A 16,240-nucleotide genomic window follows, 5' to 3' on the forward strand; every position below is an offset into this window, starting at 1 on the left:
GGTGCCTTGGAGAATAAATTGACGCCCTCTTCCCTATGACAGCCCTTCTAGTATTGGAAGGCTGCTATCAGGTCTCCCCTAAGCCTTCTTCTCATTGGGGGCTAAGCATACTTAGTTCCCTTAGCTGTTAATTGTATGATTTTAGCCTCTAGATCCCTTATCATCTTTGTTGCTCTTCTCTGCACTCTTTCTAGGCCCCCAGCATCCTTTTTTGAATTGTGGTAACCAGAACTGGGTGCAGTATTTCAAATGTGGTCTCACTACTGGGTATTATCAGTTCTTGTGATCTTGATGCCATCCCACTATTGATGCAGCAAAGTACTGTGTTGGTTGGGTTGGTGTTTTTTTTTTGGCAGCTGCAGTACACTGATGACTCATACTTACTGTAAGCAGTAGTCCACCAGGACATCAAGATCCCTCTCACAGGCACTGCTGTTCAGCCAGGCACTGCCTGTCCTGTAGCTGTGCATCTGGTTTTTTCTGCCTAAGTACGGGACCGTACGTTTTCAGCACTGGACTGCATCTTATTGGATAGGTCTCAATGCTAAAGTCTGTCAACATCCTTCTGACCCTTGAGTCTATCTTTCAAAGAAATTGAGCCATTCAGTAATTTGGACAAAAATAGAACTTATGGAGGGAAGAGATCGTGTGAGGTGTAAAAATGGAGAGACAAATAGCTGAAGTAAATATACTGAACATTCTGAGAATCAAATTTATCTAAGCGTTTCTTTTTATTATGCCACGTACTATATACTAGAGAAACAGAACATATCTCCATGACAGAGACACCTGTATGAACATTAAATAAGTAAATAATGCATTGAATGCATCTGTTCCTAGCAACTCTGCTTCATTTCCTTTACAATTAAATATTGAATGATGATGCATCCAACCCGCATCTGAGCATGTTAGAAGCAGTTTTTATTACTTTACATCTTGAACAAGGGACGCGGTGGTTCAGTGGGTTAGGACGCTGAGCTTGTCGATCAGAAGGTAGGCAGTTTGGCAGGTCGAATCCCGAGTGCCGCGTAACAAGAGTGAGCGTTCCGTGCGCCTTTGGTGTCTAGTCATGCCGGCCACATGACCATGGAGACGTCCTAGGACAAGCGCTGGCTCTTCGGCTTTGAAACGAAGATGAGCACCGGCCCCTAGAGTCAGAAACGACTAGCACGCATGTGTGGGGGCAACCTTTACCTTTTATCTTGAACAAAAAAATTGCTTTTTTAGTATAGTCCGTTAATTAGGTCATTTAAGAGCCATCCACTTGTTTAACTTCACTGAAGTCATTATGTTTGACACAACAATCAAGAATCGGTAGCATTAAGTCTGCCATTACCCATTCCACGCATGGGCTGCTCCTTGGTGGATGGAGAGTGATCAAGGGGTGAATATGGTTCTGTGAACCAACCCAAGATGTAGACCAATCAATTAATGGAGTGTTTCTCAACCTGGGCAACTCTAAGATGTGTTGAGAGACACTGAATTAACGCATACACGTCTATGAACTGGCACTGCGTGTCAAGAAAAAAAAAGGCAGACTTTATCAACAAAGAGAATTATTACTTACAATGAGCATCCAAGAAAGTGAGGACATCACCCATGGCAACACTGGCACCAAGCAATCGGGCAGTTATTAAGCCCTTCCTCTCCAACTGCCGGACAACTCTGACAATCTGCAATTGCTTCACATAGTTGTCCAACTCGTCTTTCAAGTAGTCTGAAAAAGAATTCATCAAACATGAGGCCAGGTTACCTATGGAACTGTATCATTACACTGACCCATCCCTCTTGGTCAGGAAAGTATTCTGCGGACTCTGTCAGTTAAAGAATTTTAACTGGCAGGGTCCAGGAAGTGAGTCTTCTCTGCCTTTGTCCCCACTTTGTGTGGAACACTCTCCCCCTGAGGTGAGGCATGGCCCCACACGCCTGGCCTTTCAGAAAGATATGAAGACATGGTGGTGCGGCCTTGCTTGCGGTTCACATAGGAGCATGTGGCCACGGGGTTGGTGGGTGCCCTGAAAGCCCTCCCTTTTCCTTTTAATTAATGTTTAACATTGTTTTAAATCACGCTTTGCCTCTTTTTTAAATTTTAACTTTTGTTTTTATGTTTTACTATTTTATTGTACACCACCCAGAGTCCGTTTGTGAGGGAGATGGGCGGTGCCAAAATACCTCAAAGCAGGTTGCCATACTTTCAAACAAACAGACACAAGATTATGCCGTGGAAGAGTTTGCTGCACTCCAGATCTGCTATGATTCTTGCTATCCAGGAATGGGGAGCACACCATGACCAAAGGAACAAAAACAGAAAAACAAAAACAAAATAACCCACCAGCAACATATGATTAAAGCATTAAATTGATAGCTGCCCATTCCCCAAATTTCTTATCCATTATTTGGAAAATGTTTTCGTATCACTGGTCTTCAGCCAGCGGTTCAGAACATGCTAGCGCTGTTACACAACCTTCTTCACTATGGACAACAAGAGCAGCAAGGCCACTATGCATTTTTTTTAAGGACTCAAAGTGAATTAAAATTAAACCTCGAACAACATATTGCACTAGAGGCTTCCAAATCTAATAACAATTCTGGGTGATTATTTATCTCCCTGACTGTTCTGGGTCTAAGCATTTCATGCAGTGTTGACATGGGAAAGTATACTGATCAAAAAAGCAGAATGCACTGAGTAAGAAAGCAGGTATTCATCAGAGAGGGGTGGGGTGGGGTGGGAAAATAGGTGATTTTGTACAGATGCCTAAAAGTTTATCTAAGTACTTTAGCTCTGTTGCTTAGCACTAATTTCAGGAGTGTGTACAAGGCAATTCCACCCATTCTTCAAACAGAAGATAATACTTCTCAATGACGTCCTTTCTTATGCTCATATCTAAGAATTACAGGCTCCCTTCCTTCACTAGGTGCCCCCAGAGTGCATCCAGTTATGGAGTCCGACATATTTGGAGGGATCAGATGTGGGGGAAAAAAAGATGCTGAATGTCTTGCCTGCCCGTATCCAATTGCTTGCATTAATTGTACAACCCTATTTATGATCAGATAGCAAAAAAGGGGGTCTTTCTCCGTTTCTCTCATTCCCCACCCCCACCCACTCACCCCCAGGTTAGGAGCATCTCTTAGCATCAAAGCTAAGTCCTTATTTAGAATTACTCTGACCAGACTTTTGCTGGCCAGGTGCAACCTGTGGGCAGGAAGCAGTTGAAGTCTCTGTGGGGAGAGATTGTTAGCTTTGTAAATTGCAGCCAACCTGAAAAACTCTGCTGTGAATCTGAAGGGTATAATAGCGGTATAGAAGGAGAGGGCAGGAAATGACAGACATAGAATTGGAAAACGACAACTATAAAATAGAAGCAACATTCAGTCAAAGTAAGTTGAGGAGTTGTCTTCTTGCAATCACATGTATATGAATAAACACTCTCTCCCACCAACTCTGAAGTCTTTGGATATACTAGAAATAATAGATTACCACAGCAGCAACAATAAAAATTGTTGCTAGATTAACTAGGGCAACCAAATATTGTTTCCTCCACATTAAGACTGGAGGTTTTTACGAAGTTCATTCTCTTTAAAATTGACAGATTATGCGCAGGATAAAGGGCTAATACTTTTGTTTCATTCTTCATGAATAGTATGGTGACGTCCTGTTCTTGACAAGCCCTCCATTTGAAGATCACTCAATATAAATCTGGCTTTAAGATAACAAATGAGAGGAAGGGACAGCAATACAGGCCTTGCATGTGTAATTTACCTGGACTGTTGTGAGCATAAAGGCAGTGGCTGAGAGCATTCATTCTTTCCAGGAAAGGCAGGATAAAAAATCTATTATCAGGAGAATATAATATTTAAGTGAGGAAGCCTAAAACCTAAAACTGTATGAGTGCATATGTGTTTTCATAGCCCAACAGCAAGCAAAAACCTAAGCAAAATAGCCCAATACCTGTAAGTTATTTGTATTAAAATATATATTAAAAAGAATTCTTAGTGTTGGCAGTTTACTTGTTCTTTATATTAATTAAAACTCTAACTAGTTAAAGTCTTATTGATTTTAAACTTTTCCTGAGCAAAGGTCAAAACTGGTCTTGGAATTCTTCCTAAATAATAGACAACAAAACAGATAACAAACCACTCTCTTTTACTTAACTAATAAGCGCTGTTTTCCTAACAACTGACGCTGCCTTCTGTTCTGGTGTTAGCCCAAGATGGGAATAGGAAAGGGTTAATGGTCCTTGATCTTTGTTCAAAGCAATTCAGAGCAGGCACAGCCTTTTGTTAGGAAAATTTCCAGCTAAGGAAGCAAATTATAGGCAACTGATTATTCATATGGGGTGAGTTAATGCTTGTAGGGTAATTTAGAATCCATTTAGGCATCTATATATTAAAAGGTAAAGGTTCCCCCGCACATGCGTGCTAGTCGTTTCCGACTCTAGGGGCCGGTGCTCATCTCCGTTTCAAAGCCGAAGAGCCAGCGCTTGTCCGAGGACGTCTCCGTGGTCATGTGGCCGGCATGACTAGACGCCAAAGGCACACGGAACGCTGTTACCTTCCCACCGTAGTGGTCCCTATTTTTCTACTTGCATTTTGATGTGCTTTCGAACTGCTAGGTTGGCAGAAGCTGGGACGAGTAACAGGCGCTCACTCTGTTATGCGGCACTCGGGATTCGACCCGCCAAACTGCCGACCTTCCGATCGACAAGCTCAGCGTCCTAACCCACTGAGCCACTGAGCCTAATCTATATATTACAACACTACAAAATTCAGAGACAAACATAAGGCCTTTGTCTACAAGTATCAACAACTGTAGGGATTTTGAATCAAATAGGTACTTTCCTGCTAAGAATGCTGTGTCAGGCATTCCAAAATGTCTGGAAGTCATAATTTATGCATCCTTGACTCTACTGCTCAAAGCAAATGCTACTCGTCCTCCCCAAATCCTGATTTTGAGAAGGGCGATGGGGAACCGTAATCTCGGTATACGTGCACAAACCCAAGACTCAGCTGGAGAACTAATCTACCAAAACAAGCTGGCAAAAATATCAGTGCAGTGTTAGGCTGCATTAACAGAGGGATAGTTTCAAGATCATGTGAAATGATAGTACTACGTTACACTGCATTGGCGAGACCATACTTACAACACTGCATCCAGTTCTGGTCACCATGATACAAAAAAGAAGTTGAGACTGTAGAAAGAAGGCAGAGAAGAGCACCGAAGACGATTAGGAGACTGGAGGCTAAAACATACGATGAATGAGTGCAGTAATTGGGTATGTCTAGTCTAAGGAAGAGAAAGACTAGTAATGATATGATAGCAGTCTTCCGGTACTTGAGGGGCTGCCACAGAGAAGGAGTTGGCCTATTCTCCAAAGCACCTGAGGTCAGGGTAAGAAGTAACAGATGGAAGAACATCAAAGAGATAATCAACCTAGAACTAAAAAGTAATTTCCTGACAGTGAGACCAATTAATCACAGGAATTGCCTCCAGAAGTTGTGGGTGCTTCGTCACTGGAGGGTTTCAAGTACAGACTGGACAACCATTTGTCCAGAATGGTATAGAGTCTCCTGCTCAAATAGAGGTTGAAGACCTCACAGGTCCCTTCTAACCCTATTATTCCATGTTCTGCATAAGTCTCAGTATGTGAAGAGAGACTGCTGAAACATCTCATCCACTATAGGAAGCCCGAAGAGAATCCTTAGAATTGTGTGGCAATGGTCTTATTGTTAGATAAATTGAAAAGTTACTTCAAGACGTATCGTGAAAAATTGCTAGATATTCAATTTCTCTTTCTGGTTGGGGTTTTTTTTTGCCTCCCAAAGAGAATAATCTGTGATCTTTTCTGGCTCAGGTATCAAGTAACTTGATTGTTACACAATTATACGAAGAGAACATTTGCTGTTCTACCTCTGGCAACAAAGTACCTTAGGACAACTCTAGCAATTAATCTGTCTTCAGAATCAATTTATTTATTTATTTGCATTTTACTCTTCAATTTTAAAGTAACTCTTTTAAAGGGCAGGCTGCCAGCCAAATGTCTGCATGCTTTTCACATAAAGCAGTAGCTTTCTCACCTTTCCTGCAGGGCAGGTTTAGTGAAAGACATAGAAATAATACAGTATCAGGGTTGTATGTTGGCACAGTATCAGGTGCCAAAATCTCTAAAATAGCTGCATAGTTAAATGTTGCAGCTACAGCAAAGCAGTCAAAGAGGACATTAAACTTTTGGAAATACATGGCTTCAAAGACCACACTGCTTTGAACAAACTGCTTGTTATTTTTGGAAACGAGATCTGCTTAATCTGATAAAAGAAGCAAGAAACTTTATAACCAGTTTGCTCACGAGCAGTCTTCTCAACCGCATCATGTCCAGATGTGGAATACTGGAAAAGATGCACAGCCTCTTGGAAGCAAGCATGGATTATTCAAAAACATGCTGGCTAGCCTCCACATTTGGACCTATGCTTGGATCCCTGATGCAATACCTCTGAAACCAAAGAACCTGAACAAGATTGTGCCCACTACTTTCTGTAGTCACCTCTGTTCACCGTTTGAGGCGAATACAAGTAGTCCTTGACTTATGACCAAAGTTACAACAGCACAGAAAAAAGTGACTTATGACTGTTTTCACATTTACGATTGTTGCAGCATTCCCCTGGTCAGGTGATCAAAATCCAGGCACTTGGCAACTGGCATGTATTTGTGACGGTTGCAGTGCCCTGGGGTCATGGGAATCACCTTTTGCTATTTTCTGACAATCAAAGTCAGTGGGGAAACCAGATTCATTTATCAGCTGTGTTACTAACTTAACAAATGCAACAAGATCGGTCGCAAAATGGGAAAAAAACTCCCTTAAAAACTGCCTTGCTTAGCAACAGAAATTTTGGGCTCAATTGAGGTCATAAGTTGAGGACTACCTGTATTGCTGGAGGTACATACATAACTATAAGGATTCTAAACAAGCCTTGAAAATCATATTTTTTTGTATTACACTGAGCCCAAAATTTCTACCTTCCTAAGTTGAGGAGTACCTGTAAGCATTTGATTGGCTCTGTAAGTGGTTAAAATACTAATCTTACTAGACGGGAAAAAAATACACTCCATTGTTTTTTCCATTAATAGATTTCATATTGACTAATTGCGTTGTTATTTGTCTAACTGCTGCCATAGTATAAAACATTGCATTGTAAAAATGTGGAGCTAGGGACACAGGAAAAGATACACAGGAGGAATGTCCAAGATAGTCTTACCTGCCTCTTGGAAAACGGTACTGTTCTATATGGAGGGGAAAGGTTGGAGACAATTTAAAGAGATTTAGAGAGAAAGCAAAGAATGGATGCAGAGTGGAATAGAAGAAAAAGATTTAAATCTAAGATGAAAGCAGAAATAATGGGTCAACCTGTGAGATAGTATGAACAAGTTGGTATTAAAACTTGCAACTCATTGATATGTGTTTTTTTAAAAAAACAAACCTCAAGAAACCTTTAATTGTAGTATCTTTACTGGCCCTTTGAAAACCTTGAGTAGCAGAGAGCCAGGAAAGCAAGCTGAGGTACAATATACAAGCCATCATGTTGAACCATGTCATTATATCTTAATCTGAAGTATAACCAATTTAGATTGCTAAATACAGCTTGCGGTTTCTAAACTTGCCCGGCGGAGTAGTTTGGACAGAGGCTAAATACAGTTCTGTGAAAAGGTATTTGGCCTGTTTGGGGGTTTTCTAAATTTTTGTATATCTTTGCTGTAGGATATTATCTTCACATGTGTTCTAGAGTCTGAGTTAATGGGTAACACCAAAGTGTGGTGCTTGCTTAATTTATTGTATAAAGAAAGCCAAACAACATGCGACATGGCAGCATGAAAATAAATATATATAATTGCCTCCTTAAGATTTCAGTGGCTGCTGCTGGCTGCACTAACTTTAGCTCAGTAACTGCAACCGAAAGCTAACTGGTGATCAATTTTTCACATTGCGGGGTAGGAATTTTGGCCCATTCCTTAAGAGAAAACTAATTCAAGGTATTCCAGAATAAACAGCTTGTTTTGGGACTGGCAACATTTTCGGACCTAGGTCTGAACTTTGACTCATTACTCCAAAAGAATGGATCTGTTTCTCTTCATGTTTTGTTAGCACCAGAGGCAAGATTGACGAAAAGAATTAAATGCCCATAGGTGCTCATTGTAGATGGGAGATTTCTAGGACTTTCCTTGCTTTGGCTTTATATCAGGGGTTTTCAGACTTGGCCCTTTTATGACTTGTGGACTTCAATTCCCAGAATTCCTCAGCCAGTGTGCCTGGCTGAGGAATTCTGGGAGTTGAAGTCCACAAGTCATAAAAGGGCCAAGTCTGAAGTCCCCTGCTTTATATAGTCCTTAACTTTAAACTAGTTAGATTGGATCTCTCCAACAGAGAAAAGATCGCTAGCTGTCCTATCCCCAGATATAAATGTGGGTACTAGGTAATGCAGTTCTTAAACCAAATAGGATTTTATGATCTAACAGTCTTAAAGCATTTCTTATGTAGGGGGTAGTTCATTGCCTTTCAGGAACAATACACACAAGCGCACACGCACACACACTTTCAAAGGGATTATACTTGCCATCTGTACTGGCATCGTCTACAAGAATGATTTCCTTTAACAATATAGCTGGAGAAGAGTACAGCACACTATAGACAGTGCGAAGCAACGTAGACCAAGCTTCATTGTGGAAGACAATAATGACACTGGTGGTTGGAAGGGGTGGGCAGCGTTTGAACTTTTGATCGATGCACCTGCAAAAGGAACATTAAGTCCAAAATAAAATTAAAATTAGATAGGAGTATTACATTAATTATATAACAAACAGTTAGATAGGCTCTGCATCCAAGAGTTATAGAGTTATACAATGTTTAGTTTAATACCTATGTTTTTTTCTTTAGCACTTTTGGGTTATTTAAGAAAACCCTTCTTGCAAGTAGATATTATTTCAGTTTTAACATGCAGATATATACAACAACAAACTCCCTTTTTTGACCCTGTAATCCCTTAATTTGGGGTCTGAGAAAATGGCTACATCCCAAGGACAAACTTGTTTATAAGACATTTGCTTACGTGTTCTTGGTATCTGGAATTGAAACATTATGTCCTTCCAACACCAGAATTTTCCAAATTAGCTTGGAATCTCTGGGGTTCTGTCCTGGCTATTATGCTTGGCTGCCCATATAGCTTAAGATGGCCATATCTGAGCTAAGATATACATCTAAAGTACTGGGTATAAGATCTATAATCTGTCAAAGCATGTGAGTTCTTGATCTGAAGACCTCCCATTGCCATACCACAAACCACCAAAACTACACATTCAGATTAAATACTAAAATACTGCTTAGTGTTGTGGGAATGATCCTGGCCACACGTTTCCTCTTCCCCTGCCTATAGACCCATGTCTGACACTAAGCTTGTCACTATTTTATAAACCTTCAGTTGTTTTAATTAAGGTACTGTATGTGGACTCTCTCAGAGTCAACCCAGTAGCTCTGGCGACTTAGACGTCACCCCAACCAACGTTTTTAGTGCTACTTTTGAGTTTCACATTGTGGAAAACGGGGGGCCGAGAGAGGCAGCGTTCAAACCAGGCAACTTAGCAAATTTATGGCAAAGTTAACCTTTGAAATAAGTTCTTGTGCTTGAGGGCTTTGAGTCACTTGACTAGGCTAGTTCTGAGTGGCCCGTAAATAGATTTGCAAAGGCGAGTTTAGCAGGTGCAGTTTAGTGCTTTGGTGCTGCAAAGGAGTAAAGATCTGCTGAAATCCTCTCTTCTTCCTGATTTTTGAAAGGGACAAGAGCTCTATTGCATTTGGTTACCAGTCCAGGAGGCTTCACCCCTCCTTTACCTTGCCCTTAAGTGCCTGTAGGTCACAGGATGAGGTCACAAATTGCATCCCTGAAAAAAGGCCACAACAATGAAGGGTCTCAATTGGTTCCCTGCTATGTGCTTGTGAATGGAAGCAGAGTATTAAGGCGAGGGGAGGGGAGGAGAGGGAGGGAGAGAGAGAGAGGGAGGGAGAGAATCATTTATTTTTTTAAGATTTAGGGACTAACAGCATTGCCTTCTGCCATTGTTTGCAAGCTCAGCTGTAAAACAGAAAGATACAATGAAGATCTTTTTATTCACCAGAGTTTATGATCCTTTGCCAAGGCTGGCCATTCAGATGCAAAAAGAAACCATCATTCACTGCTGCACACATGATAAACAATCAGGAGCTTCTGCTTCCTGTCCTTTGACTAGTTGCAGTACATTGTAACATCTAGAAAACTTGGCACAATTAAACCATGGTCTGTGGCTGTTTTGTAAGGAAAAAAAAAGGTGCCGGAACTCACACGTCATACAACCCGCCTTGCCTACCCTATAAGGTTCCATCCAAAAAAGGTGCCGGAACTCCGTTCTGGGCATTCTAAGTTTCCACAACTTGTGGAAACAAAGTCAGATCCTAGTTCATTCCAAGAACTATTTGTTAATCTGGGTGCTCTCCTGATAACAGCCATAATGAGAAAAGCTGGCTACCTTAAATTTCCAACAAGCCTTGGGCAATTTTTGAGGATGAGTGAAGTTGTAATGTTGGAGGCAAATATCTTCAAAGGATTTGGGAGGTGTTGTCAATAGTTCTTCCCCCCCCCCACTTTGAGGGAAGTTGTGCGCCAAAGTGGAGAGAATGGGAGAAGATGGGAGAGAGTGGCACAGTGGAGAGAAAGTGGTATCTGTACGATAATGTGATTTGGGATTTGAAATCTATATGATAATGGGAGTTTTCTTTTATAATAGTTGTTTAATCTATGTTTATTGGTTTAATTTAATTTAATTTAATTTATTAATATTTCTATACCGCCCTTCTCCCGAAGGACTCAGGGCGGTGTACAGGGCAAGAATAAAACACAGAAATTACAAAAGATAAAAAGTAATTAAATACATGCCCAATTAAAAAATACAGTTAATACATACTAAAAACCCCAATAAAAATAATAAAAACCCCACCAATCCCCCCTCAGGCCAGGCCGGCTTGTATGTTTTCTTAGCTTAGGTTATGCCACTATTTCTACGTCTTTTCCAACCTGCACCTCTGATCTTCAGTGTTTACTCCACTAAAGGTTTCCAAGAGCTGTGGAAAAATGGATTTGAGGGCTTTAAGTTGCCCTGAACATCTTGGGTCCTAAGCTGGAAGAAAAAAGGGGAGCACTGAAATCTATGGTTGCTTATCCCTGCGTTAATAGGTTCATTTATTTATTGGATTAATCTTGACTTATTTTTCCACATACCATGCATTGCTACATGCTGTGTGCAGAAAGATAAAACATATTCATTGGCCACCACTTGGTACAGTACTGAATTCAGTGTCAACATTTTTCATACCCCTCTCCACTTTATATACAGTATCAGGTAATATGTAAACACATCGTTACAACAGGGATAGAGAATCTGTGGGGCTTTGTAACTTGTGGAATCAGAGGAGAATGTCCCTTTAAGGCTTGGCAGGTTGCTGCGAGAGTTGATGCTGAGATTTTAAAAAAGAAAACACCACAGAGCTTTGTTTCTTTAAAATCCACACGGACCTAGACATGCGAAAGAATTTAAGAGCACTTACTGTGATTGCAAAGCGATGCTCTGCTTTAAAACAGAGAAACTGTTCTTTGGTATGTGTGACCAGTATACAAGCCCATTTTACCGTGTACATATGGCCACAGTTGAGCCCAAAATTTCTGTTGCAAAGTGAGACAGTTTTTAAGTAGGTTTTGACACATTTCATGACCTTTCCTTGCCACAATTGTAAAGTGAACCACGGCAGATGTTAAGTTGGTAACAACGGTTGTTAAGTGAATCCGGCTTCCCCATTGACTTTGTTGGCCAGAAGGTCGCAGAAGGGAATCACGTGATCCCTGGACACTGCAACCGTCGTAATAAATACGCGCCAGTGGGCCAGCATCTGAATTTTGATCCCATGACCACGGGGGATGCTGCAACAGTCGTTAAGCGTGAAAAGCAGTAAAACAAAGAAACCATTTTTTTCCAGTGCCGTTGTAACTTTGGTTGTTAAGTTGAGGAGCACCTGTATAAGGCCATAAATGTGTGATCTACAGAAATACAGAAGGCTCACGTTGCACATATTTTCAAGATGAAACAACACCCCGTGAGAAAGTGGCACCCCTTCATTTTTTTTGAGCTCCAGGAGTCAAAAGTATCTCCCCCAACACACACACACACACACACACACACACACACACACCTAGGGAACCCTTTAAAATATTTTTGCGGCAGCAGTGCACAGACCCACATTTCTTGCTTTTCTCATGATTAGATTATTCATCCTGTTGCAGAAGAGGACCTGACTGTGAACCAACCGCAACGTCCCATTAACTTGAAGGAATAAGCTTTTTTTTCTTTTTTACTACCTATGTGGTATGTTCTAGGTCTATATGAGATGATCCCTGCGCTCAGCCAAGAGTCCGAGAAGTCAAATCATTTTGTTAAAAAGAGGCTCCCGCTTTATAGAAAATCTCTCTCGATTCCACTACCCATCCCATCCTCTGAATCTTTCAGCAGGGAGAGGGAGGGATGCTTACACGCTGCATACCTCTAGGGCGCATCAAAAAAAGGGGGGCAGGTGGGGGGGAGGGAAATGTTCCACATGGCAGATCAGGCCTTCCCCTCCCTCTCCAAAGCCCTCAACAATAAATAAAAAAAAGTTTCATTCACAGGCTCCCTCCATCTGAGCCAATTTCCCCGATTTATGGTTTGGTTTCTGGGAGGGCTTTACATCCCTTTAATTGAAATTGGTTTATGCTTTTTTTTTTTGGGTTGACTGAATAACATTCCTCGCCCTCTTGCCTCAAACACAGCATTCTTCTATTGTGATATCTACACCTGCTAGGCAGAAATAATCAGCTGTCAGAAGGGTAGGAGGTAAGTTGAAGAGAGAAGAGTGTCCGCCAGCCTGGCCTCGTTTTTTAAGCCCTTATTCAAGCTGCCTTTTGTTGGCTCCTTTTGACTGACTTATCCCCCTTATGAAAAGCTGCAGCAGCGGCCTAAAAAAAAAGCCCCTGGCAGCAGACCACAGGGGAAGGGGAGGCAAGCGCCACGTTTGCCTCCTTCCTCGCCCTCCTGCTGTACTGTAAGCCCTGCCTGTTCCACCGGGTGGGCGAGCAAAGTGAAAAATTATGGAGGCAGCGGAGCTTCTCAAGAGCCAGAGAGGAAATGGACCAAAACCAAGGGCGGGAGACAGATGTACATAATCAAGGAAGTTTTTGAACTTGAGCAACCCCTTTTCTTATTGATGTATTGAAAAAAAAGGCCACAATTGTCCATGTTCACTGCTCTGTAAATGGGGCGACGGTGGCGCTACAAGGTAAGGGAGCGAAGGGCGGCAGGAGGGGGTAAGCGTCGGAAAATTAAAAAAAGTAGAACTGAACCCTGGGCTTTTTTTTCTTTTCTTTTTTTCTTTTTAAATCAGAGATGAAAGGAAACCAGAGTTCATCTTTGTGATCTTTTCTCCTCTTCCCCTCCCTTCCAGCCCACTTGTCACTGCCCACTAATGTATGGATATAGCCAGAATCGGAGGCTCTTGGGCTACTTTCTTTTTTACACTCGCAAACAAAGAAGCTAAGGAATTCTGAGTTTTTAGCACTCTGGCAGTTTTGGTAAATGGACACTCTTTCACAGCCATTGGTTTCTAAACACTTTGAAGGAGAAGGTCTGAATCCTAAAGGCAGGTTTTTCAGGGGCACTAAAGTTCAATACTTTAAACACTAAATGTCTGGGAGTAATCCTAGATAGATAGATAAATTTATTACGGCTCAAGACAGTACAAAAGCAATTTAACCAAGCAGGATCCAAAAGACAATTAACAGTTTAGTAGCCTAATTAAAAAAAGGGACGCGGTGGCTCAGTGGGTTAGGACGCTGAGCTTGTTGATCAGAAGGTCGGCAGTTTGGCGGGTCGAATCCCAAGTGCCGTGTAACAGAGTGAGCGCTTGTTACTCGTCCCAGCTTCTGCCAACCTAGCAGTTCGAAAGCACGTAAAAATGCAAGTAGAAAAATAGGGACCACTACGATGGGAAGGTAACAGCGTTCCGTGCGCCTTTGGCGTCCAGTCATGCCGGCCACATGACCACGGAGACGTCCTCGGACAAGCGCAGGCTCTTCGGCTTTGAAACGGAGATGAGCACCGGCCCCTAGAGTTAGAAACGACTAGCACGCATGTGCGGGGGAACCTACCTTTACCTTTTAGCCTAATTCATGGAGTCCTTCTGTTAACAAGGCTGGATATGACATACCTTTATGGCTAAGGCATGCAATTTATCTATTAATGCACATATGGCATTATGCCAAGGTTGTTTTTTTTTTGTAAGGTTATGCACATACAGTCACAGTTGACAAAGAAGAAGAGAAATGCAAATTAATGGCAAGGGAAGAGAATCCATAAGAAGTGACCTGTTAAATTGGTTGTGATTGGTTAAACTGATCTAGTATTTGGTGTTCATAGAGTGGCCAAACAAATGCATTCTAGAAGCTTACATATATGGCCAGGAAAACGCTAACTTTTTTCGTTGTTGCTTCCTAGCAACTGATATATCAAGCATGTTGCCTCCGATTCCCTGAAATCTCTGTTTTTGCAACCCTAGAATTTTTTTGAAATTTTCTTGCTTCAACTATAAGGATGTTTAGTAATTTAAAGGTCCATGGGTTTCTAAGCCGGATAAATCTATGAGACAATGAGGAGAACCTCAAGTAGATTGAGAAAATATACCTATCAGAAGCGTTCTGGTTCAGGTCTAATTTGGTCCTGTCATTATGACGTGGAAAAGGAGATAATGTTAAACTTCACCAGTGTATAATCTTCCACAGATAAAAGTAAGCATGATAGGCTAAAGGTAAAGGTTCCCCCGCACATGCGTGCTAGTCGTTTCCAACTCTAGGAGCCGGTGCTCATCTCCGTTTCAAAGCCAAAGAGCCAGTGTTTGTCTGAGGACGTCGCTGTGGTCATGTGGCTGGCCTGACTAGACGCCAAAGGCGCACGGAACGCTGTTACCTTCCCACCGTGGTGGTCCCTGTTTTTCTACTTGCAATTTTATGTGCTTTCGAACTGCTAGGTTGGCAGAAGCTGGGACGAGTAACAGGCGCTCACTCTGCTACGTGGCACTTGGGATTCGACCCGCCAAACTGCCGACCTTCTGATCAACAAGCTCAGCGTCCTAACCCACTGAGCCACTGCGTCCCTATGATAGGCTAGTGTCAATTAAAAATCCTGACATGACCTAAATATTGTAGTAATCGTACCTCATATGCGAAGTTTAACTTCTCAACTATAACATATTATGATTACATTCCCAGATACCCTCCAACAGCCATGTATGAGAACAATAAGCCCAACATTATCAAGTGTGCTGATTACAGAACTGAAGTCAGAACGTCTTAGGCTCTAACCTGGCCCTTATATCCTGTGCTTCTCTCTTACCACAACTGAGCCCTGAATTTCTGTTGCTAAGTGAGACATTTGTTAAGAGTGTTTTGCCCCATTTTATGACCTTTCTGGTCACAATTGTTAAGCAAACCACTGCCATTAAAGTTAGTTACACGGTTAAGTGAATCTTGGCTTTCCCCCTTGACTTTGCGTGTCAGAAGGTCGCGAAAGGGGATCACGTGACCCTGGGACACGGCAACCGTCATTAAGTACAAGTCAGTTGCCAAGCATCTGAATTTTGATCACGTGACTACGGGGGTGCTACAATGGTCGTAAGTGTGAAAAACAGCCATGAGTCACTTTGTCCAGTGACACTGTAACTTTGAACGGTTACTAAATGAACTTTTGTAAGTTGAGGACTACCTGTACTGACAAATTGGATGTCATTAATCATATATATTATGCAACTGGGCCGCACAAACAAGCAAAGCCCCATCCGTGGGATGCAGGCAGCACACAAAACCACACCCCCTCCGGTCCACGGAAAAACCTCTCTTCATGTAACCGGTCCCTGGTGCCCAAAAGGTTGGGGACCTCTGTTCTAAGGAATCTTAGTTTCCTTGACAGCTAACCAAGAGTGCTTTTAATAAAAAAAAAAGTATATGTAAATCTACACAGACAATCATTCCAGCCATATGTAGGTGTTGATAACTCGACTGCATAGTTCCCTAGCAAGACTCTCAATGCAGCAACAGGATTTTTCCTAGAAAGAAAGAAAGAGCAAGGAAGGAGGCATTCAGTACTGAT

At 41.9% G+C, this 16,240-nt stretch overlaps 2 protein-coding genes across 2 annotated transcripts in view; both read right to left on the bottom strand.

Annotated features, from left to right (window-relative positions):
* The window catches only part of LOC310634265 (aquaporin-5-like), a 381,927-nt gene that overhangs the window by 112,762 nt on the left and 252,925 nt on the right, over positions 1-16,240 (bottom strand). The gene's annotated exons all lie outside the window — the stretch shown is intronic.
* The window catches only part of GALNT6 (polypeptide N-acetylgalactosaminyltransferase 6), a 75,234-nt gene that overhangs the window by 30,584 nt on the left and 28,410 nt on the right, over positions 1-16,240 (bottom strand). The window contains exons 3-4 of the mRNA XM_083352480.1: positions 8,605-8,777; positions 1,568-1,717 (exon numbers count right to left, since the gene is read on the bottom strand). Coding sequence (XP_083208606.1) covers positions 1,568-1,717; positions 8,605-8,777 — 323 coding nt within the window. The remainder of the gene's footprint in view (positions 1-1,567; positions 1,718-8,604; positions 8,778-16,240) is intronic.

The sequence above is a fragment of the Vipera ursinii genome, assembly GCF_947247035.1.
Source record: "Vipera ursinii genome assembly, chromosome: 2".
In the NCBI taxonomy this organism is placed as follows: domain Eukaryota; kingdom Metazoa; phylum Chordata; class Lepidosauria; order Squamata; family Viperidae; genus Vipera; species Vipera ursinii.